General features: G+C 43.6%; 1 protein-coding gene across 26 annotated transcripts in view; it reads left to right on the forward strand.

The window, feature by feature from the left end:
- Positions 1-13,902, forward strand: part of mtd (TLD domain-containing protein mustard) — a 70,722-nt gene extending 56,820 nt beyond the window's left edge. For 23 of the 26 annotated variants that reach the window (XM_015182374.2, XM_015182363.2, XM_015182361.2 and 20 more), the window contains 4 exons: positions 11,834-11,955; positions 12,118-12,277; positions 12,349-12,518; positions 12,590-13,902. In XM_015182374.2, the coding sequence (XP_015037860.2) occupies positions 11,834-11,955; positions 12,118-12,277; positions 12,349-12,518; positions 12,590-12,725 (588 nt within the window). In that variant the 3' untranslated portion in view covers positions 12,726-13,902. Of the gene's footprint in view, positions 1-234; positions 978-6,381; positions 6,718-11,833; positions 11,956-12,117; positions 12,278-12,348; positions 12,519-12,589 lie in introns of those variants that run through there. The other 3 variants (XM_015182362.2, XM_015182371.2, XM_015182367.2) reach the window with 3 other exon arrangements.
- The last annotated feature ends 3,634 nt before the right edge of the window (positions 13,903-17,536 follow it).

Below are 17,536 nucleotides of genomic sequence, written 5' to 3' on the forward strand. Positions count from 1 at the left end.
AGAAGTTGCGCGAGCTCCAAACTTGATTCAAAGAGAGCGTCCGGTCCCCACCAGAAAAGCTTAGCTGAGAGCGTGAGTGCCAAAGAGAGGTGGGCGAATGACACACAGGGAGTGTGAGTCTCTCTTGCTCTCTCTCTCTCTCGGCAACTTCTTTTTCGTGCGCGCTGTTCGGTTCTATGGTCCGTTTCGTCATGCCAGTCGCTCGAGCGACTTGTTTGAAAATAGCAGCGCAGTGGCAAAAAGTTCGATAAACGCTGAAGCTTTTACAGAAAATATTAGAAAAGATTTGAAAGAAATAGAGAGAGTGACGGCAGCAGTGCAGACCATTGAAGCAGTGTTGACTGTTTGTTTATGTGTCAAAAAACAAAAGGAAAACCTATAGAGAAAAATCTATATAGTGCTCGTATTGGAAAAGCGCACCAAAGCAGAGAGCGTGATAAAACTTGTGGCAACAACAGAAGCACAAAACGGCAAACACACAACACACACAAAAGAACAGAGAAAAAGCCAAGCACAAATCTCGTGGGTCACAAGACCCCAACAACCAGCTGTGGAGTGGAACAGAAAGAGATAGAAAGAGCGCCGAGCAGCGCGAGAGCCAAAGCACACACAATGCTGCTGAGCGGCAAAGCTCTCACACTACACTGCTAGCCAAAAAAGTTGGACAAGCTTGAGCTTTTTGCCTAACTACCGTTGCTTGTTTGCTGTGTTGTTATCGCTTTGTGTGTGTGTGTGTTTTTTTTTTGCTGCCTCTCAGCAACATGTGGTTTGTGGTCGTACTCTTCGCTGTGGCCGCCGTTTGCGGCCTGGCCGGTCGAAAGTGGGGCCGCTACCTGTACCTGCACTATGGGCGGCATCTGCTGCCGCGCTCTCTGCTGGCAAACAAGAACCGTGCGCCCACGCCGCCCCTCTCGCCCACCAAAGATGATCAGAGTCTGGAGGCACTGCTCGATGAGAGCGGGGAAATGCATGAAACGGTGAGTGTTGGAGAGTGCGGGAAAGTTTGGGCATTACAGTGAGATTTTCTCTCATATAGTAGACCTCTGAGAATCTCCCCTATGTGGATAACAACACTCTTATCTTTGGTGTTGTGTTAAGTAGTGTACAAACACTCGCCTGTTGTTGCTGTTGGAGAACACGTGGATAGTTGTAGCTAGAAAATACATCTATAATGGGGAATTATTATCGCACACGTTTTAACTATTACAAACGACTTGATTTTGCCTCTTCATACCCAAGTTAATGGCTTGAACTGATTTGCGACTACTCGTAGCACAAAAAGGTATTACGAAATCATCATTATACCCGTACCAGAGGGAGAATACCTCAGATCTGAGACCGGAGACCTGAGACGAACCCCATTCGTCTCGACGTGTCAACTGTCTCGATCTCGAATGTCAGTAAGTGCCAAGGGTCAATGCTCTGCCCGGGGTTAGTCGGCGCATACTCCAGTACTCGTTCGTTTAGTAAGCCCCATTAGATAATTCTCTAGAAATATGGCTAAAGAAACACACTGTTTAGCTATGGCAAACAGTATGGCCTGACCTCCCCGACTAAACCAAGTTGCCCTGGAGACGACAGACTTGCAACTAATTAAATATTTGCATAGAAATACAGATAGACATAGACAGATGAACAACAATAGCAGATACAAAGTGTGATGCAAGAAATATCCGTAAACAACACAACACAAAAAATATATAGAAATTGCGCACCTCAACAACAGGCGGCACGGCCCTACTTCACGCTCTCCATTCTCCTAATGCATTTGAACAACAATAGAAATAGCAATAGCAATCACAGCAATAACAATGATAAGTAAATTCAAACATACCGAACAGAAAATATACGCCTGCAAATGATTGCAAATTCCTATTTAGTGATAAGAAATCGGTGGACAAAACAGGAAATATCTAAAGAACAGAGGCTTTACTCTGGATAAAAATAGGTTCAACAACTTAAGATTCAAAAAAGAGCTTTAGGAGGTAGTCATGGGAACTTTAGAGCCTATAAAATGATAAGATTATAATAGGAAAAGACCTATCTCAACTAATCTAAGCCGTACGACAACCCCAATACAAAGAACGATTTAGGGTCGAAGATAGCTGACTACGAATGGAATGGTGTTGATATACTCTGTCTCATGTGCGTGTTCTTCCAAAACTTTGCTTTGGCTTCACATCATTGCTCCCACATCCGTCAATTTGGGGACGACTCCCCTGCCTCTTACGCGCACGCGTAGCTGAAGCCCGACCGCAGACAGACCCTTGGAGACAGCTGATTGCCTGGCAGCAGGCATTAGCCGGAATGGGACGGAGCACGTACTTGCTGTCTCTTTTTTTTCGGCTGCAGAAGAGAGCAGAGAGGAGAGCACAGGGCTTCAGCTTGTCGCTTCCTCTTCATACCAAAGCAGAATGCGTTGCAGCAGAGAAAAATAGCCACAGAAAAGAGAGCAGCAGAAACAGAAGGCGCTTCAGCCGTTGGGGCCGAAGCATTGCATACTCTTTCCATGTGGCAGCCACCGCAATAGATTCCCTGTTGTAGTGGTTCCTACAAAAAGAGATAAATCAAACAATAAGACAATTACAATTTTCTAGGTTAAAATCCATCAGCTGTTCAACCTGCATGCAACTTGGCCACACTACTTTACGTTTCTCGAAATTTCTCGCAAAACCACAGAAACGCAGAATCTGTGCGTCATATTTAGGTGCTTTCAGTCTTCAAAGTCCTCCGTTAATGCGAAAGTTCGTATATGCTACCGAGGGATTACTCAAAGAATGACTGGCCGAAGTGGCACAACACACACACACACATACACACAAAACATTGTCTTATACATGTCTAGCGAATGATTTTTTTTATTCAGGTACCATCGAAAGTATATCGGAGGCAGCCTGGGCATCAGTGAAGACAATGCAACGGGCGTAGAGCGTGCTGCCGTTGCCAGTGGCAATCTTGATCTCACTGTGGTCGTAGCGCAAAAGGGGGCAGCGCATCATTTCTGCGTAGATTGTAAGATCGTCGCTCATCCAGGTGGGAGTCGAGCTGGCGATTAGGAGCAGCTTGGCTCTTCCATCTAAAATTGTCCTGGTGATGTTCGCGTGGTCGCATTGGAAAGCGCCGTCCGACACCGACACAGCAACTAAGGCCATCTCGGAGAGCTGCTGAAACTAAAGCCCTTTTAGATTCTGCACAATTTGTCCTACTTATTCAAACCTTTTTTTCCAACGAGCTGCAAACTTATTGATGGTTGTTACACCGAACACCTTGGTTTTTCCTTTGGACTGATTTAATATTTTATTATGTTTTCCACAAATTTTCTTCTAATTCGTAACCTTTTTCTTTAAGCCTTCTGGCATCTCTATGTGTGACATCAGAAGTTTGACAACATAATCATATCGATAGCTCTCTGTCATGCGTGACCAGTGTTGCCCACTCTTTAGCATTTTGCCCGCCTCATTGCCAATTATTGAATGATTGGTAGCACTTTTGGTGCGTTTGTTTTGGAAGGCGTAAAAGCGTTAAATTCTATTGAATTTGTGAACGGTTGGGGACTGCATTTGTTGTGCAATCGAAAATACATGATACCTTCTTAAAGGGTATACCAACGCCAACGTATTGCGCATGAGGTGCATGACTCTCTGTCATGTGTGACCAGTGTTGCCCACTGTTTAGCATTTTGCCCGCCTCATTGCCAATTATTGAATGATTGGTAGCACTTTTGGTGCGTTTGTTTGGGAAGGCGTAAAAGCGTTCAATTTTATTGAGTTTGTGAACGGTTGGGGACTGCACTTATTGTGCACTCGAAAATACATGATACCTTCTTGAAGAGTATACCAACGCCAACGTATTGCGCATGAGGTGCATGACTCTCTGTCATGTGTGACCAGTGCTGCCCACTGTTTAGCATTTTGCCCGCCTCATTGCCAATTATTGAATGATTGGTAGCACTTTTGGTGAATTTGTTTTGGAATTCTTCAATTCGTTCTATTCTATTCTATTCTTCTATTCTATTGAAAAAAATTCTATTGAATTTGTGAACGGTTGTGCACTTATTGTGCAATAGAAAATACATGATACATTCTTAAAGGGTATACCAACGCCAACGCATTGCGCATGAGGTGCTTTAGAGGATGAACCCTGGATAAGAAGAGTCTTCAAAGAACGCCTGTTTGGAAGACTGATGATATGCTCTGTGTGTTTTTCTTTGCTTTGGCTTCACGCCTTTTCCCATGCCTTCCATAACTTAATTGCCAGTACCAAGCCCTCTTTCTGGTATCTTTTCGCATGGAAAGAGTCGCTAAAGTAATGCTTAACCCGCATACAATGGAGCAATAATGATTTCTCATTCTTTTGCCTGACTTTTGTTGCTCTCTGGTCTGTTGTCTCTTTCGCAGTCGGCCCCGGGGGGCGAGCTATCGAGTTACAAAAAAAGTTGCAGGTTTTAAGACTCGTTTTTGCGGGGTAAGCGGTTTTATATGCCGGTTCTTTGACTCTCCTTTGCTTCCTCTTTGGGCCTTCTTTCGCCACTTACCTGCTTCTTCTTTACCTGTTTATACCCCATATTCGTGGAGAACTAAGCAATTTTCTAGAACTTCTTGAGTGCCCTTTTTGGCGCCCACAAAAAGATGTGACATCCACAATTAGCACATTCGGTAGAGCTGTTAATATAGATCTAAACCACCTATTTACCCAAAATCATCGAAATCGGCTAAGTTTTTCAACCGGAATAAGCTATCTAGCGGGGTATCCCACAGTCGGAATATCTTTTACAGATTTTTTTACTTTTTTCCCCCTTTTTCCGTGTGTTTTTCGTGTTTGCTTTTGCATCGCTTCGGGGCCGGTTGTTTCGTTTTGACTTTCTGCTGTTTACTTTTAAACTTTTTGGGTCCGGACCAGACCTCCGACTCGACTTCGCTTGAGCCGCGTTCGGGAACCAGTTGACGCAGAACCGTTGCGGAACATGTTTGCCGCCGCCGTGCCACAAGCCACAAACAAAGTACGCGGCTCCCACTCGAGTGCAGCTCCAAAATAGTGTGTCTATCAATAGAGATATGTACATATACTCGCCTCATCATTCCATCAAGGACAGTTGCCTCACCTTCGCAAGTTTCGATGGCCCCGTTTTGAATTCAATGCAAATCTCTCGATCAAAACCGAGAATCTCCTGCCTGCCAATCAATTATTAAGTGCTCTAAATTAATTACTAATTGATAAAAAAAAAGGCGCCTCGCTTTCTTTGGTATCTTATCGGAAGTTCGGTGAGAAGAAAAACAAATGCCGAATCTTGTTTCTATTCTTAAATTGGAATGTCACTGGTTTCAATCGTGACGGTCTTAATTGGGAGGGGGAATCACTCCTGAGATTTATGCATTTTCCCCTTGTCTTATAATCCTACAAATCAAGACCCGAACGACACACAGTTTATTATTTTACGACCTAAAGATGTCGTAAAATATGTATTTATTGGTTGCCAAATGGCCGCCATATAGAACTTAAACGATTTTCGCTACCTTATCGGGCAAAAATTGATAATCTTCCATTTGAATATACGTATAATTTGGAGAGGTCTGAGAGTGCTTTCAAAGAATATGTGAATTGTTTAGGGTCTCTGTGGTGGTGTTCTATCTATATTCTGTCTAATATCTGGGAAAGATCTTTAGCTGTACGTCCTACAAAAATCATTTGTTTGAATACAAATTTAAAATAATGTTGATGGCTTTTTAATATAAATTTTGTTCTACAATTCTCCATAAAATATTATATATTTTTCAAATATTTATTTCTCTCTGTTTTGGCTCGATAAATGTGTTAGATAAATCGATAAATAAATTGATAAAACGATACATCAATATAACACTGAAACATCGGTTTTAACAATTTTCCACACAAATAAATACACATTTCATAGGTCTATCTACCACTTTAAGCCCTTATTAATACCCCCCAATAAATTTGGTGAGCATTTTGACACACTTCCTATATAATTTATCGGCTGGATATTACCGCGATCTATCTGTGCAGGTAATGACATATAGAAACGTACAATGGGAGTGCATTTTAGCGGGGCGAGAGAGTGCCAAGAGAATGGGAATGGGAATTCTACGCGAGCTAAATGTCACTTTGCCCAGATTTATTATTACCATATTTTATTCCACACAGAGACAGGGCCAGAGCCACTCCTCCTCTTGGCTTTGCTCTTCTCTTCATTGTCTCTCTTTTCCGCTGTTTTTCTCTGTGCAAACTCTCAACCGAGAGAGCAGCGAGTGGAAGCGACTCTCGAGTCACGTTTTGAGTATATTTTCGAGAGTGGAACGGGCCAGTAAAAGCGACTGAAGTGATTCAGCATTCATTTGGTTTTTAAACGTGAAACGTGAAGCGCGAAACGCGAAACGAGTTACTCCAGAGCGGATCGACAACGGTAGAGATCTCAGCCTCCCACTCGAGATATCCCAGATTTGCGTAGAAGAAAAGTTCAATAGACGATAAGCAGAGGATCCAGAACTGTGTCGAGCACGTGCCCCGAGTGGCAGATAAACGCGTACTCGTATATTGCGCATACGCCTCGTTTGCGTGTGTGAATAGCTAGGATTCTGTGAAATATTCAGTTTTGATTGAAAGTGACAACAATCTCGAACAATCCCAGTCGCGGTAGCCGAAAACTACACGAAAATGTGCGAATTGATGGTCCCCGTCAATCATGGTCTCCGCCGTGAGGTAAACTATGGCTTAACACATGACTCACGTGATTTCCCAGCTGTTTTTTCTCAATAAATATACTATGGTTGAGGCACAACTATTAACACACACTCGAACTCCGAATCGTGCTTAAAACATGCATATATTCACATATGATATGACACTCGTACGATATCCCAGCCAGATACCAAACCAACCAGATTTCAGAGCCCACTAAACAGATTCCCCCCCCGAGATCCCAGACCGCCCAGACCTCCCAGACCAGACCAGACAAACAACTGTCATTGACGTTTGACTTTGGGCTTTCAGATTGGACTCCGAATCCAACTCCGACTCTGAATCTGATTCAGTTTCAGTTTCTGATCTGATCTGATCTGGGGCTGTGGTGGAGTGCGTTGGATTCTCGCTGATTGTTTGCTGTTTACTTTTGTCCACTGATGAAATTGCGTTTTGTTTTTTAATTGCACCCCGCCCCGCCCCGCCTACTCCCCCCTCGAGTGGTTCGGTCACGCCTCAATTCTGGCTAGAATCTGCGCAATATATTTACACACAGATACAGATATATATATTCGTATAATTTGGAATGTCTGAATGGTTTTCCAATGTTTTTCGAGTGACCTATTTCACTCTCTCTCTCTCTCTCTCGCTCTCTCTCCGTCTGTCGACCTTCTATAGAGCTTTACCCAGTACCGAGCACGAATCATACAATATGTGACTCTTTATCATAGCTTTTGTATCTGGCTAATTGCAACCGAGGCCACACGTTGCATGACTCTCATTTGTGCAACTCTGTGGCTCGTTCATAATTGATTTATGATGCCCAGTGCCGCTTCGTACAATGGCACTTTGAATGCTACCAAAATCGAAAGTCAAAGTCAAAACATTACCAATTCAAGGGTTCTTCAACTCGAGTGCCGCCTGGCCAATCAATCAATCATTTTGTTGGATCTTAGCGCTAATCAAACCCCCAAATGCGATGCGCACTCCCTGGCAAATTTCTACTGTATTATTTGCGGGTTACATTAGGGATGTGCTTTGTTTTTGGTCTGTTTTGAAGACTTGCTAATGGCCAAATCACGTACAAAAAAAATGACAAATAGTTCCCAAATAAATGATTGCAGAGGGGCGCCATATGGTGGGGGCACTCCGCGAAAACAGGTGCTTTTTGTAGGTGTTGTCTGCTCTGGGGATTAGTTTTTATTTAATCAAGAAACCTGCTTCTCTGCCTTTTCTTTGATTAGCACTTGGATAATCCCATATCCATCCAAAACTGATCCGAATCACAGTTTATTTTGGCCATTACTGGCCTCAACAGACGGGGACAGGGATCGCAACGAATGACATTACCGATGATAATCATTGACGTCACATGGCGAAATATTCACACGCTGTCAATGCCAATGAATTAGTCAGAGAACGAAGCGAATTTCACAAAAACCTCTGGTACAAATGTGGGAAGGAGCGGCCTCTCCTGATAGCTGAGATTGCGGATAAGATTCGATTGAAATTGAAAGTTTTTGAGCCAATGAGGAATGAAGATAATGCGAGGGGTTCAGTATAGTGTTAGAGCCCCAATCGATCGGTTCATCATGGGATTACACGGAAAACTGCGACCGCATTGTCTCCATCGGGTTTTTAGGGTGAGAGGAGAACTGGGGCAAATGGGGGAAATGGGATTCGATTTGTTGGTCAAACAGTAAGCCACGATTCAGAAGTTCATTCCATGTCAGAATATGGTTCGGTCGGGCTCAGTATTTTACTCCCTTTCGTTGAGAACAGTCCTCGAAAATACATAACAAATTTCGTTTCAGTTTAGTTTTTGGATTTCATTTCACTTTCTGAATTACATCAAGAATCATCTAAATCTATAACTATTCGAAAAGTACAAAATTCCTTGTATGCAAAAAAAACACTCGCTGTCGCGGTGCGCTTTCTTGGACTCACTTAACGACTGTCCTTGCAACTGACTCACTCTGCGGCATGAAGAGCCACCAGATAAATCTCTCGAAGCTGGCCATCCGAACGGCGAACGCCTCGAAGCCCAGCACTGGCATCGTGGCCACCATGCAGGGCATGTGCAACGCCAGCAGCCACAGCCGGATCGGCCTCGGCCTCGGGCCACCCAAGCAGATGCGCAGCGACGTCCTCGACCGGAACCGCGCGAAGCCCACGCTCACGATCCGGCAGCTGAAGTACGAGGTCAAGACCACGGGGACAATGACAGGGACGCTGTTCTGCGGCGGCAACAAGATCTTCTCGTCCACGAATGTCCTGATCGTGAACCTGCCCCGCCAGCCGAGCAGCAAGCACTGCTGCTTGGTCGCCAAGCGCTCCATGGCCACGGCGGCCGCCCTGCTGAAGCGGAGACAGCCGGCTCTGCCGCCCCAGGCCAAGATGAGGACGCCCGGCCTGTCGGCCGCCCAGCAGCAGCAGAACTACGCCCCAGCGATGACCCCCACGCAGGACCGGAGCCGGACGCTGGCCCAGGATATCAGCAAGTCCATTTCGGCTGATCTGATGCCCATTGACGAGCAGATTCGAACGCGGATCTGTGTCGTTCGTCGGCCAAACCAGGAGAAGGACCTGCTGCATGTGTGGAAGCGACCAGGCTCCTTGGCCCGTCAGGCCCTTCAGACCACTAAGATGGCCCGCCAAGGTGATGCGGATGCGGATCCGGACGAGGAGCTGCTGGTGAGGCAGGCGAAGACGCCTCGTCGCAAAATCAGGTTCCCGAAGCCGATGGAGCGACCCCGGGCTCCGAGGAACAAATCGGTGTCGAAATCCCCGAGATCCACGGAGACCCAGCCGTCCTCCAGCAACGAAGGCAGCAAAATCGGCAAAAGCACAAACAGCAGCAGCGACTTGAAGAACCTCAAGGCCGTTGCCATGCAGCGCTACGTGTACACATCGACGCGTCGCAACTCCAGGGCCTTGCAACACGACGAGCGCATGCGGGTGACCGACTCCAAGCCGCCTGCCTCCTACCCGTTGGACGACTTCGAACTGATGGACGTGGCCTTGGCCAAGAATCCCCAGCGGACACCTGCCCCTGCCCCTGCTCCGGCCCCTGCTCCGGCTCCGGCTCCGGCTCCGGCTCCGGCTCCTACTGCCGCTGCCGCTGCCCCTGCCGCTCCTCAACCCATGGACAAGAGGCGGGTGAGCCCCAACCTGGTGACGTACCAGCGATACAACCAGCCTAAGGCGGAGCGCGACTTTGTGAAGAAGAATGTCTTTGGCAGCATGGAGCCGCCTGTGTGGAGGCAGGCGTCCGTGGCGGCCGACTCCGGGAAGAAGCAGCCTCCTGTCGCGGCAAGCGCCGAAGGCGAAGATTACTGGACGAAGGAGCCTGTAGATTGCTTCGACTGGATGGATATGAAGCAGCCGTATGTCCAGTCGGAGGCAGATCGCGAGGCCGCCCTCCGGAACTTGATTAAGGGCACCGCGAGGCCAGATCCTACGGCTATGACGAAGCGTCTCGATGACATCTACTATCCTTCCCAGCTTTTAGGGCGCACACCCCAGCCCACCGCCGACACTGCCGGCGGGCAGGTGAACACTGTTTCAGCCGGATCCCCCAGCCTCGTACCCCCCCAGCCCCGTCCGTCCAATCGTCGCCTTCGGAGCTCTGACCGCGCCAACAGCACATACTCGGCGGCCGTAACGTCCAAGCCAAGCCAGGATAAAATGTGGCGGAGCCGGACGCAAGAAAGGAACCGCCAGGAGAGGTCGTCCTCTAGCGTGGCCCGCATGAAGACCCCCGAGCTGCCGCGCCAGTCCAGGAGCAGGAGTCAGTTCCACCAGGACTCCTACGCCCGAAAGCCATTGTACAAGTCCGACCACATTGAGATGAAACGAGTCCCGGACAAGAGCGACAACGACAAGAACAAAGACTCCGATTGGAAGATCTTATTGCCAGAGAAGTACGTACAGAAGTCGGCATACCAGCGCCTCGGTGGGCCCGTTTCAGAGTTCCACCACAACCGTGCCAAGAAGTGGTAGAGACGAGGCACCCACCGTCCTCCTACCAGAGCCAGTAGCAGTCCCAGAAGCAGTAACAGTGCTCGTGCCAGTCGCACTTGCAACAGAGCGCTTCACAGAGCCGTCACAGTCCTCCGGCTCGAGGCAGCAGAATGACGATGCCACCAGAAGAGGCATCCCCCCCCACACAATCGTAGCAGTCATCGTTCCACAACACTCACTAGTCCCCAAAATTATGCAAGGATGCAGGGGCTACCCTGCATTCTCGTAGTTAGAGAACACCCTCGAAGAGGGTGCATCCAAATTTTCGTTTTCTACAAATCAAATTCTGATCAGCAAAACTCTTTCGAAGAAGCCCTGTAACAGTAGTCCCTCTATCAAGCTACATGTGTCACAAGTATCTGTTTCTCTCGTGTAACAGTAGGACTAAATATATATAAGACATCTGTTCTTCAACGATTTCAGAGAAGTGTGTTTTCCCAGAGTGGCCAGGGTTCCCACAGCGACAGTCACTAAGCGAAACTGTACTTTTAGCAATGTTGGGCTTGGGATCATTGAACATTTGACATATATCACGAGGGAATTTGGATCTGGGTCGACTCTGTTTGAAATGTATAATAATTATGGGACATCTATTCGTTAATCTTTGGGATCTGCAGTTTTTGAACGTCCCCTCAATGGCTGGGCCTCCACTCCTCCGTTGCACCGTTGCCGATTCTCACTACTGCATTCTTCTGCATTAAGCATTGTATTATAGACATCTTTCAGCCTCTCTAAGTGTACATCTTTCGTGTAATTTTTGTTCACTCAGCTAGTGCCGATGCCGATGCCAAGCGAGCGATTTTCATTTGTAGTTGATTTTCAAACCAAAAACCCCACAACCAACCACTGACACTATACCCCCAAAACACAACATACAGTACGCACTGCATACAGTGAACACTTTTAATCACACTCCCACACAAAGAAACGAAACGAAACGCAATGAAACCCCTCCCCAAAATAACAAAAGAAACTCTATTTTTGGATATGTATTTTGATATTGATTTGTGATTGATATATCTATCAATTAGCTTTTGTTTTATGGTTTATTTTGGATTCCTGAAGCATCTGTATTAATCCTGAACTCTTCTCCACTCATCCATCGTTCCTCCAGGTGCTGTCCATGAGCACAGATGAATATCGCAAGACCTCACTGTTTGCGACTGGTTCCTTCGACCTGGACTTCCCCATTCCCGATCTGATTGGCAAGACAGAGATCCTCACAGAGGAGCATCGGTAAGTGGTCGATTAAAGGAGAGCACTGTACTGCCATATTTCAAGTCGAATAAATGTAAAAAGTCTTCAACTGCTGCGCTCCCCTTTTGTATGGAATACTGCTTGATCTTTTGGTTGGCCTGGAGTGAACCCTATACTTATGTGTTGTACCTTTTCTTACAGCGAGAAGCTCTGCTCTCATCTGCCAGCTCGTGCGGAGGGATACTCCTGGTCTTTGATCTTCAGCACATCGCAACATGGTTTCGCCCTGAACTCCCTGTACCGCAAGATGGCGCGCCTGGAGAGTCCAGTTTTAATTGTCATCGAGGACACAGATAATAATGTAAGCCATCGCTCAACTAGATCTTATATGAAAAGGAATACTAATCTCTATTTTTTTGTTCATTTCTGTAGGTATTTGGTGCCCTGACCTCCTGCTCGCTGCATGTGTCGGATCATTTCTATGGCACCGGCGAGTCCCTGCTCTACAAGTTCAATCCCAGCTTCAAGGTATTCCATTGGACTGGCGAGAACATGTACTTCATCAAGGGCAACATGGAGAGCCTGTCAATTGGCGCCGGAGAGTAAGTACTCACCCTGCATTCCCATACCATTCAATGTGCTAACGTCCCATCCTATCCCTTCTTCGTTTCAGCGGTCGCTTTGGCCTGTGGCTTGATGGAGATCTCAATCAGGGACGATCACAGAGTTGCAGCACATACGGCAATGAGCCTTTGGCGCCACAAGAAGACTTTGTTATCAAAACACTCGAATGCTGGGCATTTGTTTAAGTGAATTTCTGTTGAGAGCAACAACCAACAAACACACAACACATACACACATACACACACACATAACAGACAACACATACACACATATTTATGGCGCCATCCGCCTACCTACCTATTTAATTAATTATATGTACTAAAAAAAAAACGATAAACGATAAAAAAACAACAAACAACCTGAGAATGATGTCAAAAGCTAGTGTGCGTCTAAGCAAACCCTAAGGAAAGTCCACACAGCCTCCCCTAAAACACCCAAGAAAACAAAAAAACAAAAACCCCAATCCAAAAACACTCTAGAAATCGTCATTCTGTGAGCTTGAGCGGAAAGCGTTTTTCGTTGAGGAGCTAGGTCTATGCGTTTGAACGTATTAATTATTTAGTTTTTATATTGTATACCTATTATTAAACGAGAAGCAACTAAATTATGTGTTAGATTTAAACAAGGCATGAGAAAACCTAAAAACCCAAACCCCCTTGAAGGCAAAACAGCAAGCGACACGCAGCAGCAAAATTAGACAAATTAAAGCAACGTAAAATGAAATTAAATGAAAAACAATTGAAAATCACATCTACGCCCCCACAATCATTCATAGACACTCCCCCCCACACACACACAAACACACATACACACACACAGATACATTTAAGTTAAGTTCTAATTATGGAAAAATGAGTAACATTAATAATTGTGAGAGGAAACGCCACAGGCCACACGATACCAGAAGGTCGTGTCGTGTTTCCTCGGATTTATTTCATTTTGAATTTAACTTTTTAATTCGTTTCGAGAACATTTTGTGCAAAAAGAGAAGAGTAGGAAGGAAGAGAACGAAAACGAGAGAAATAAAAAAGAATGTCGATATAATTTTTAGTGCAAAATGCTGATTGCAAGTAAAAAAAAAAGATAATAGAAGAGGAGGATAACTTTTAAATGATTTGGCTTTTATAATAAATGTAGAGGAAGGAAGACAAGGAGCAGCAACTGAATGCAGAGCGAAAGAGTTTTATTTTTTAGTTTTATCCGATATACTATATATATTTAATTATTTTTATGTTTTAATGCTAATGATGTTGACTTTATGCAATATATACTAAAAACAAACAAACAGAAACAACACCAGAATGAAATACACAATATTATACAACAAAAAAACCAAAAAAAAACATGGCCAAAACCGAGAAATTTTTAATTACGTGTAATTCTTGTCATCTTGTCAGGGTCCTGTCCTGACCCCCCCATCTCCCATCCTCATAGATGTGCTATATCTTTTGTAAAGAGAGGCGTGCCACGCGTTGATTTTAAGCAGGATTTGTAGTTGTAAGTTTTTCTCCTCCCGCCCCCACAGGACATCGCAGAAGATCCTCCGACTCGTAGGATTGCGTTTGCCGCCGTGTGGAAATGGAATGGAAATGGTTTTTTGATGAAACAACAAAACAAACTTAAATGGCTTTATATCCCTTTTGAGATACAATTTCAGTATAATTAACGAAACAAAACAAAACAAAACAAAAAAAGGAAAAAAGAATGAATATATGTATATGTATACACATCTGATAAAATATACTATATACTCGTATGTATATGTGTATCTAAATGTACAATGGTAGAAGCGAGTCTAGAATAAATGTAAGTGTAATTTTTGTAGTGTATTTGCCGGTCCCCACACACCCCCTATACCTAATCCCCTTACACCCCCTCCCCAATCGATGTGTTTTGTAAATGTTGCCCCGAACTAGAAAAATCTGAAAAAAAGAAACATATTCTAAATATTCGAACACACGAAACGCTGCAAACACACATATTTGAGAGAAACAAAAAAAACGAAACAAAATTGCTGATATTTTACACTGAACAGAGTTCGAAAAAGAAGAAGAGATAAGAGATACGAGTCTAGAAAGAATATTTCATTTCATTAGAGTTGAAGTTTTTACTCACGAAACAACGCACACAACAATGAGATGAGAAGAAACATTTGAGAACCTAGTTAGTAGCTGTAAAGATAATCCCAGCGGAGAATCCTCTCCTCTTTAGCATGCAAACAATTTAGAGAAATTTAGCTGAAACTTTTTGCACGCACCGCCCCTCCCTGCTCCCAAGAACCCCCCCGAACAGGAGACATACTCGTAGTATACAGTACGATATGATATGATATATGTATGGTGAAACGAACTATGGAGACTCACGCCAAAGAAGATGTTTTTAGATGTTATATACTACTCGTATTTAAACGATCTTGACAGATGGACAATTTTTGTGTAACCTAACCGCAGATACGATAAACGTATGCTCTATCTATACGATATATGATATATCCTCCTCAACACGCATGATAAACCTGAAACCCCAATGATGATGATGATGATGATGACGAAACTCCTGTTGTATTGTGTAAACGGAAGACTTTCTTTTTAGGACTACATATAGAGGAAATTGGAAATGCTTGTTTACAGAGCGTGACAAAATTATAATGATAGTCCCATTAAAAAAAAAACTGAAAGAATCAGAATCGTTAGCTTAAAACTCACTCCGACTATGCGCGAACTTCATTCGAGAAACACACAACAAAAATCTTGAGACCAAAATGCGTTTACTAACAGATATACTCGTATAAACTACAGATCCCCCACAAAAGGAAGAGAGAGGCCGGCCTACCTATCATTAAATATTAATCGTAAATGTATACCGATGATTAGTTCGTTGACCAAAAGTCAATTACCAATTATATTGTATGTCTCTCACACACACACACACCACACCACACAGAACAAAGGCAGAAGCAGACAGAATAGGGGATTACATAACTGAGAAATATGCATATTAACATATATAGGAGATTATTAATTTCGGTAGCCTATGGAGAACTATGTTGTTGAATTCGTAGATATTTTTGTTGTGCGTTGAAAATGAAACATAAACCAAAAGCAAAGCGTAAGATGAAAATATTTTTAAATTGTAACTTCTGTCAATTAAATTGTAGACTGGTGCATATACCAAAAGAAAATGAATATGAAAACTGTAAAACCAAAAAGAATTTGTTAACATCATCGATGGATGATGGCCCAAGATGGATGGATGGATGGATGGATGATAGGTTCTGTTCTGTCCCATTGGAGTTTTTTGTTGTGCGTTCCAATAAAGTGCTTAGTATTTGTGTAATATACAAAATATATATCATAGCTAATTAGTGCGGCATTATCCCAGCCTAGTGTGCGAGTACTTTTCCCACTCAGTGTCCAGTGCTTCGCCCCCCAACCAGTGTTGAGTAGTTTGCAAAATAAAAGAGTTTCTAGTTGTTGCGCACCGAACACAAAATTATTGCAAAATGTAATTCGCACAATTCGATGAGGCAGATTATTCAGGATATATAGCGATGCCAGAGAGATATACATACTACCTACATATAAACAGATACAAATATATATATATATATTTTGGGAGCATTTGATTCCATTTGCAATTGTTAGTTGGCTTGGCTGAAAAGGAGCTGAAGGAAGGGACCTCCCATATTGATCTACCCCCAGTTGCAGTATTCATTTTCAGCTTTATCGAATACAGAATACAGAATAAAGAGCCGAACCGAACCGAACCGAACCGAAATTGTATAAAAATCCACTTAGAACAGAGCACAACTCAGAGTCAACGCCATGACGAACGGTACATAAAATATAGCTATAGAAGGATTTGACAAGCAAAGAAGGGGCTATACACGATTTAAGATGAAGATACAAACAGATGAGATGGTAGTGGTGTTTATTTTTCTACCAACAGATTTGCAGGCAATGAAAATAGATGGAGTACTTACAGAGCAGAGCAGAGCAGACAAGAGAAGAAAAGAAAAGAGAAGCATCAGCAATTATTAGATCAGTCAGTCGTCAGCCGTGTGTGTATATACGAGATACATATATATTATATCTACCTACATACAATATATATATATTTTTGGAAAGCAAATCAAGTATCTAGATGAATTTTGGCCACGGCCAAGTACTAAGCATATTCGCAGAAACGATATTAATTGATGTAAATGTTGAAAACAAAAAATGTGCTTTGGTTGTTTGTTTTTCGAATGGCATATGGTACATTCGTCGTTGTTCTTCGGTTATTCTAAATATTATATAGACAACAAACAGATCAGATCAAATCATGTGTGCAACTTGTATCGTATTCAAATAATATGGCCATTCCAGCGAAAACAAAAAAATGAAACACACACAAACGCATGATGTGCAGAGCGTCAGAAGAATATATATAAATATATATACTATACATACATATATGTAAATGTAAAGTCATTACGAAAATGAACAACTTTTTCTGAAAAATAAAGTGTATATTCAAATATCAACATATGTCGTATTTTGGTCATGCTTTGGGAGAGTGTTTATCGCTTGAGAGCTCGATATTATTTCTATATTATGTTTATGTGGCAGGGGCCAGATAAGCGAAGGACCTACTTTCCTACAGTCGGGTCACGCTGCCCGATATTAGCTATTACATCTGGTATTTATAGCCAGAGGCGCAGCTTAACGTAATTCCCTATTATTCTTGATCAGAGATCATTTTACGCTTGGTGATTACGATGCATACATTCATCGTTTATGATCAGCAGAAAAGGAGCCTAAAAATATAACGTTACCTTTTCTTGTTACGTGATCTAAAGCTGTTGTTCAAGAACAAGCAGCACATAGGTAACAGGTAGAGAATGTATCACAGGCGTTCACCAGAACTCAAAAACATGATACCTGATCAGTTTTCGTGACTACATTGTCCATGCTGTGCCATTCTTCTCGTTTCTCGCCCTTTCTTTCACCAGAAT

The sequence above is a fragment of the Drosophila pseudoobscura genome, chromosome 2 (assembly GCF_009870125.1).
Source record: "Drosophila pseudoobscura strain MV-25-SWS-2005 chromosome 2, UCI_Dpse_MV25, whole genome shotgun sequence".
Lineage (NCBI taxonomy): Eukaryota > Metazoa > Arthropoda > Insecta > Diptera > Drosophilidae > Drosophila > Drosophila pseudoobscura.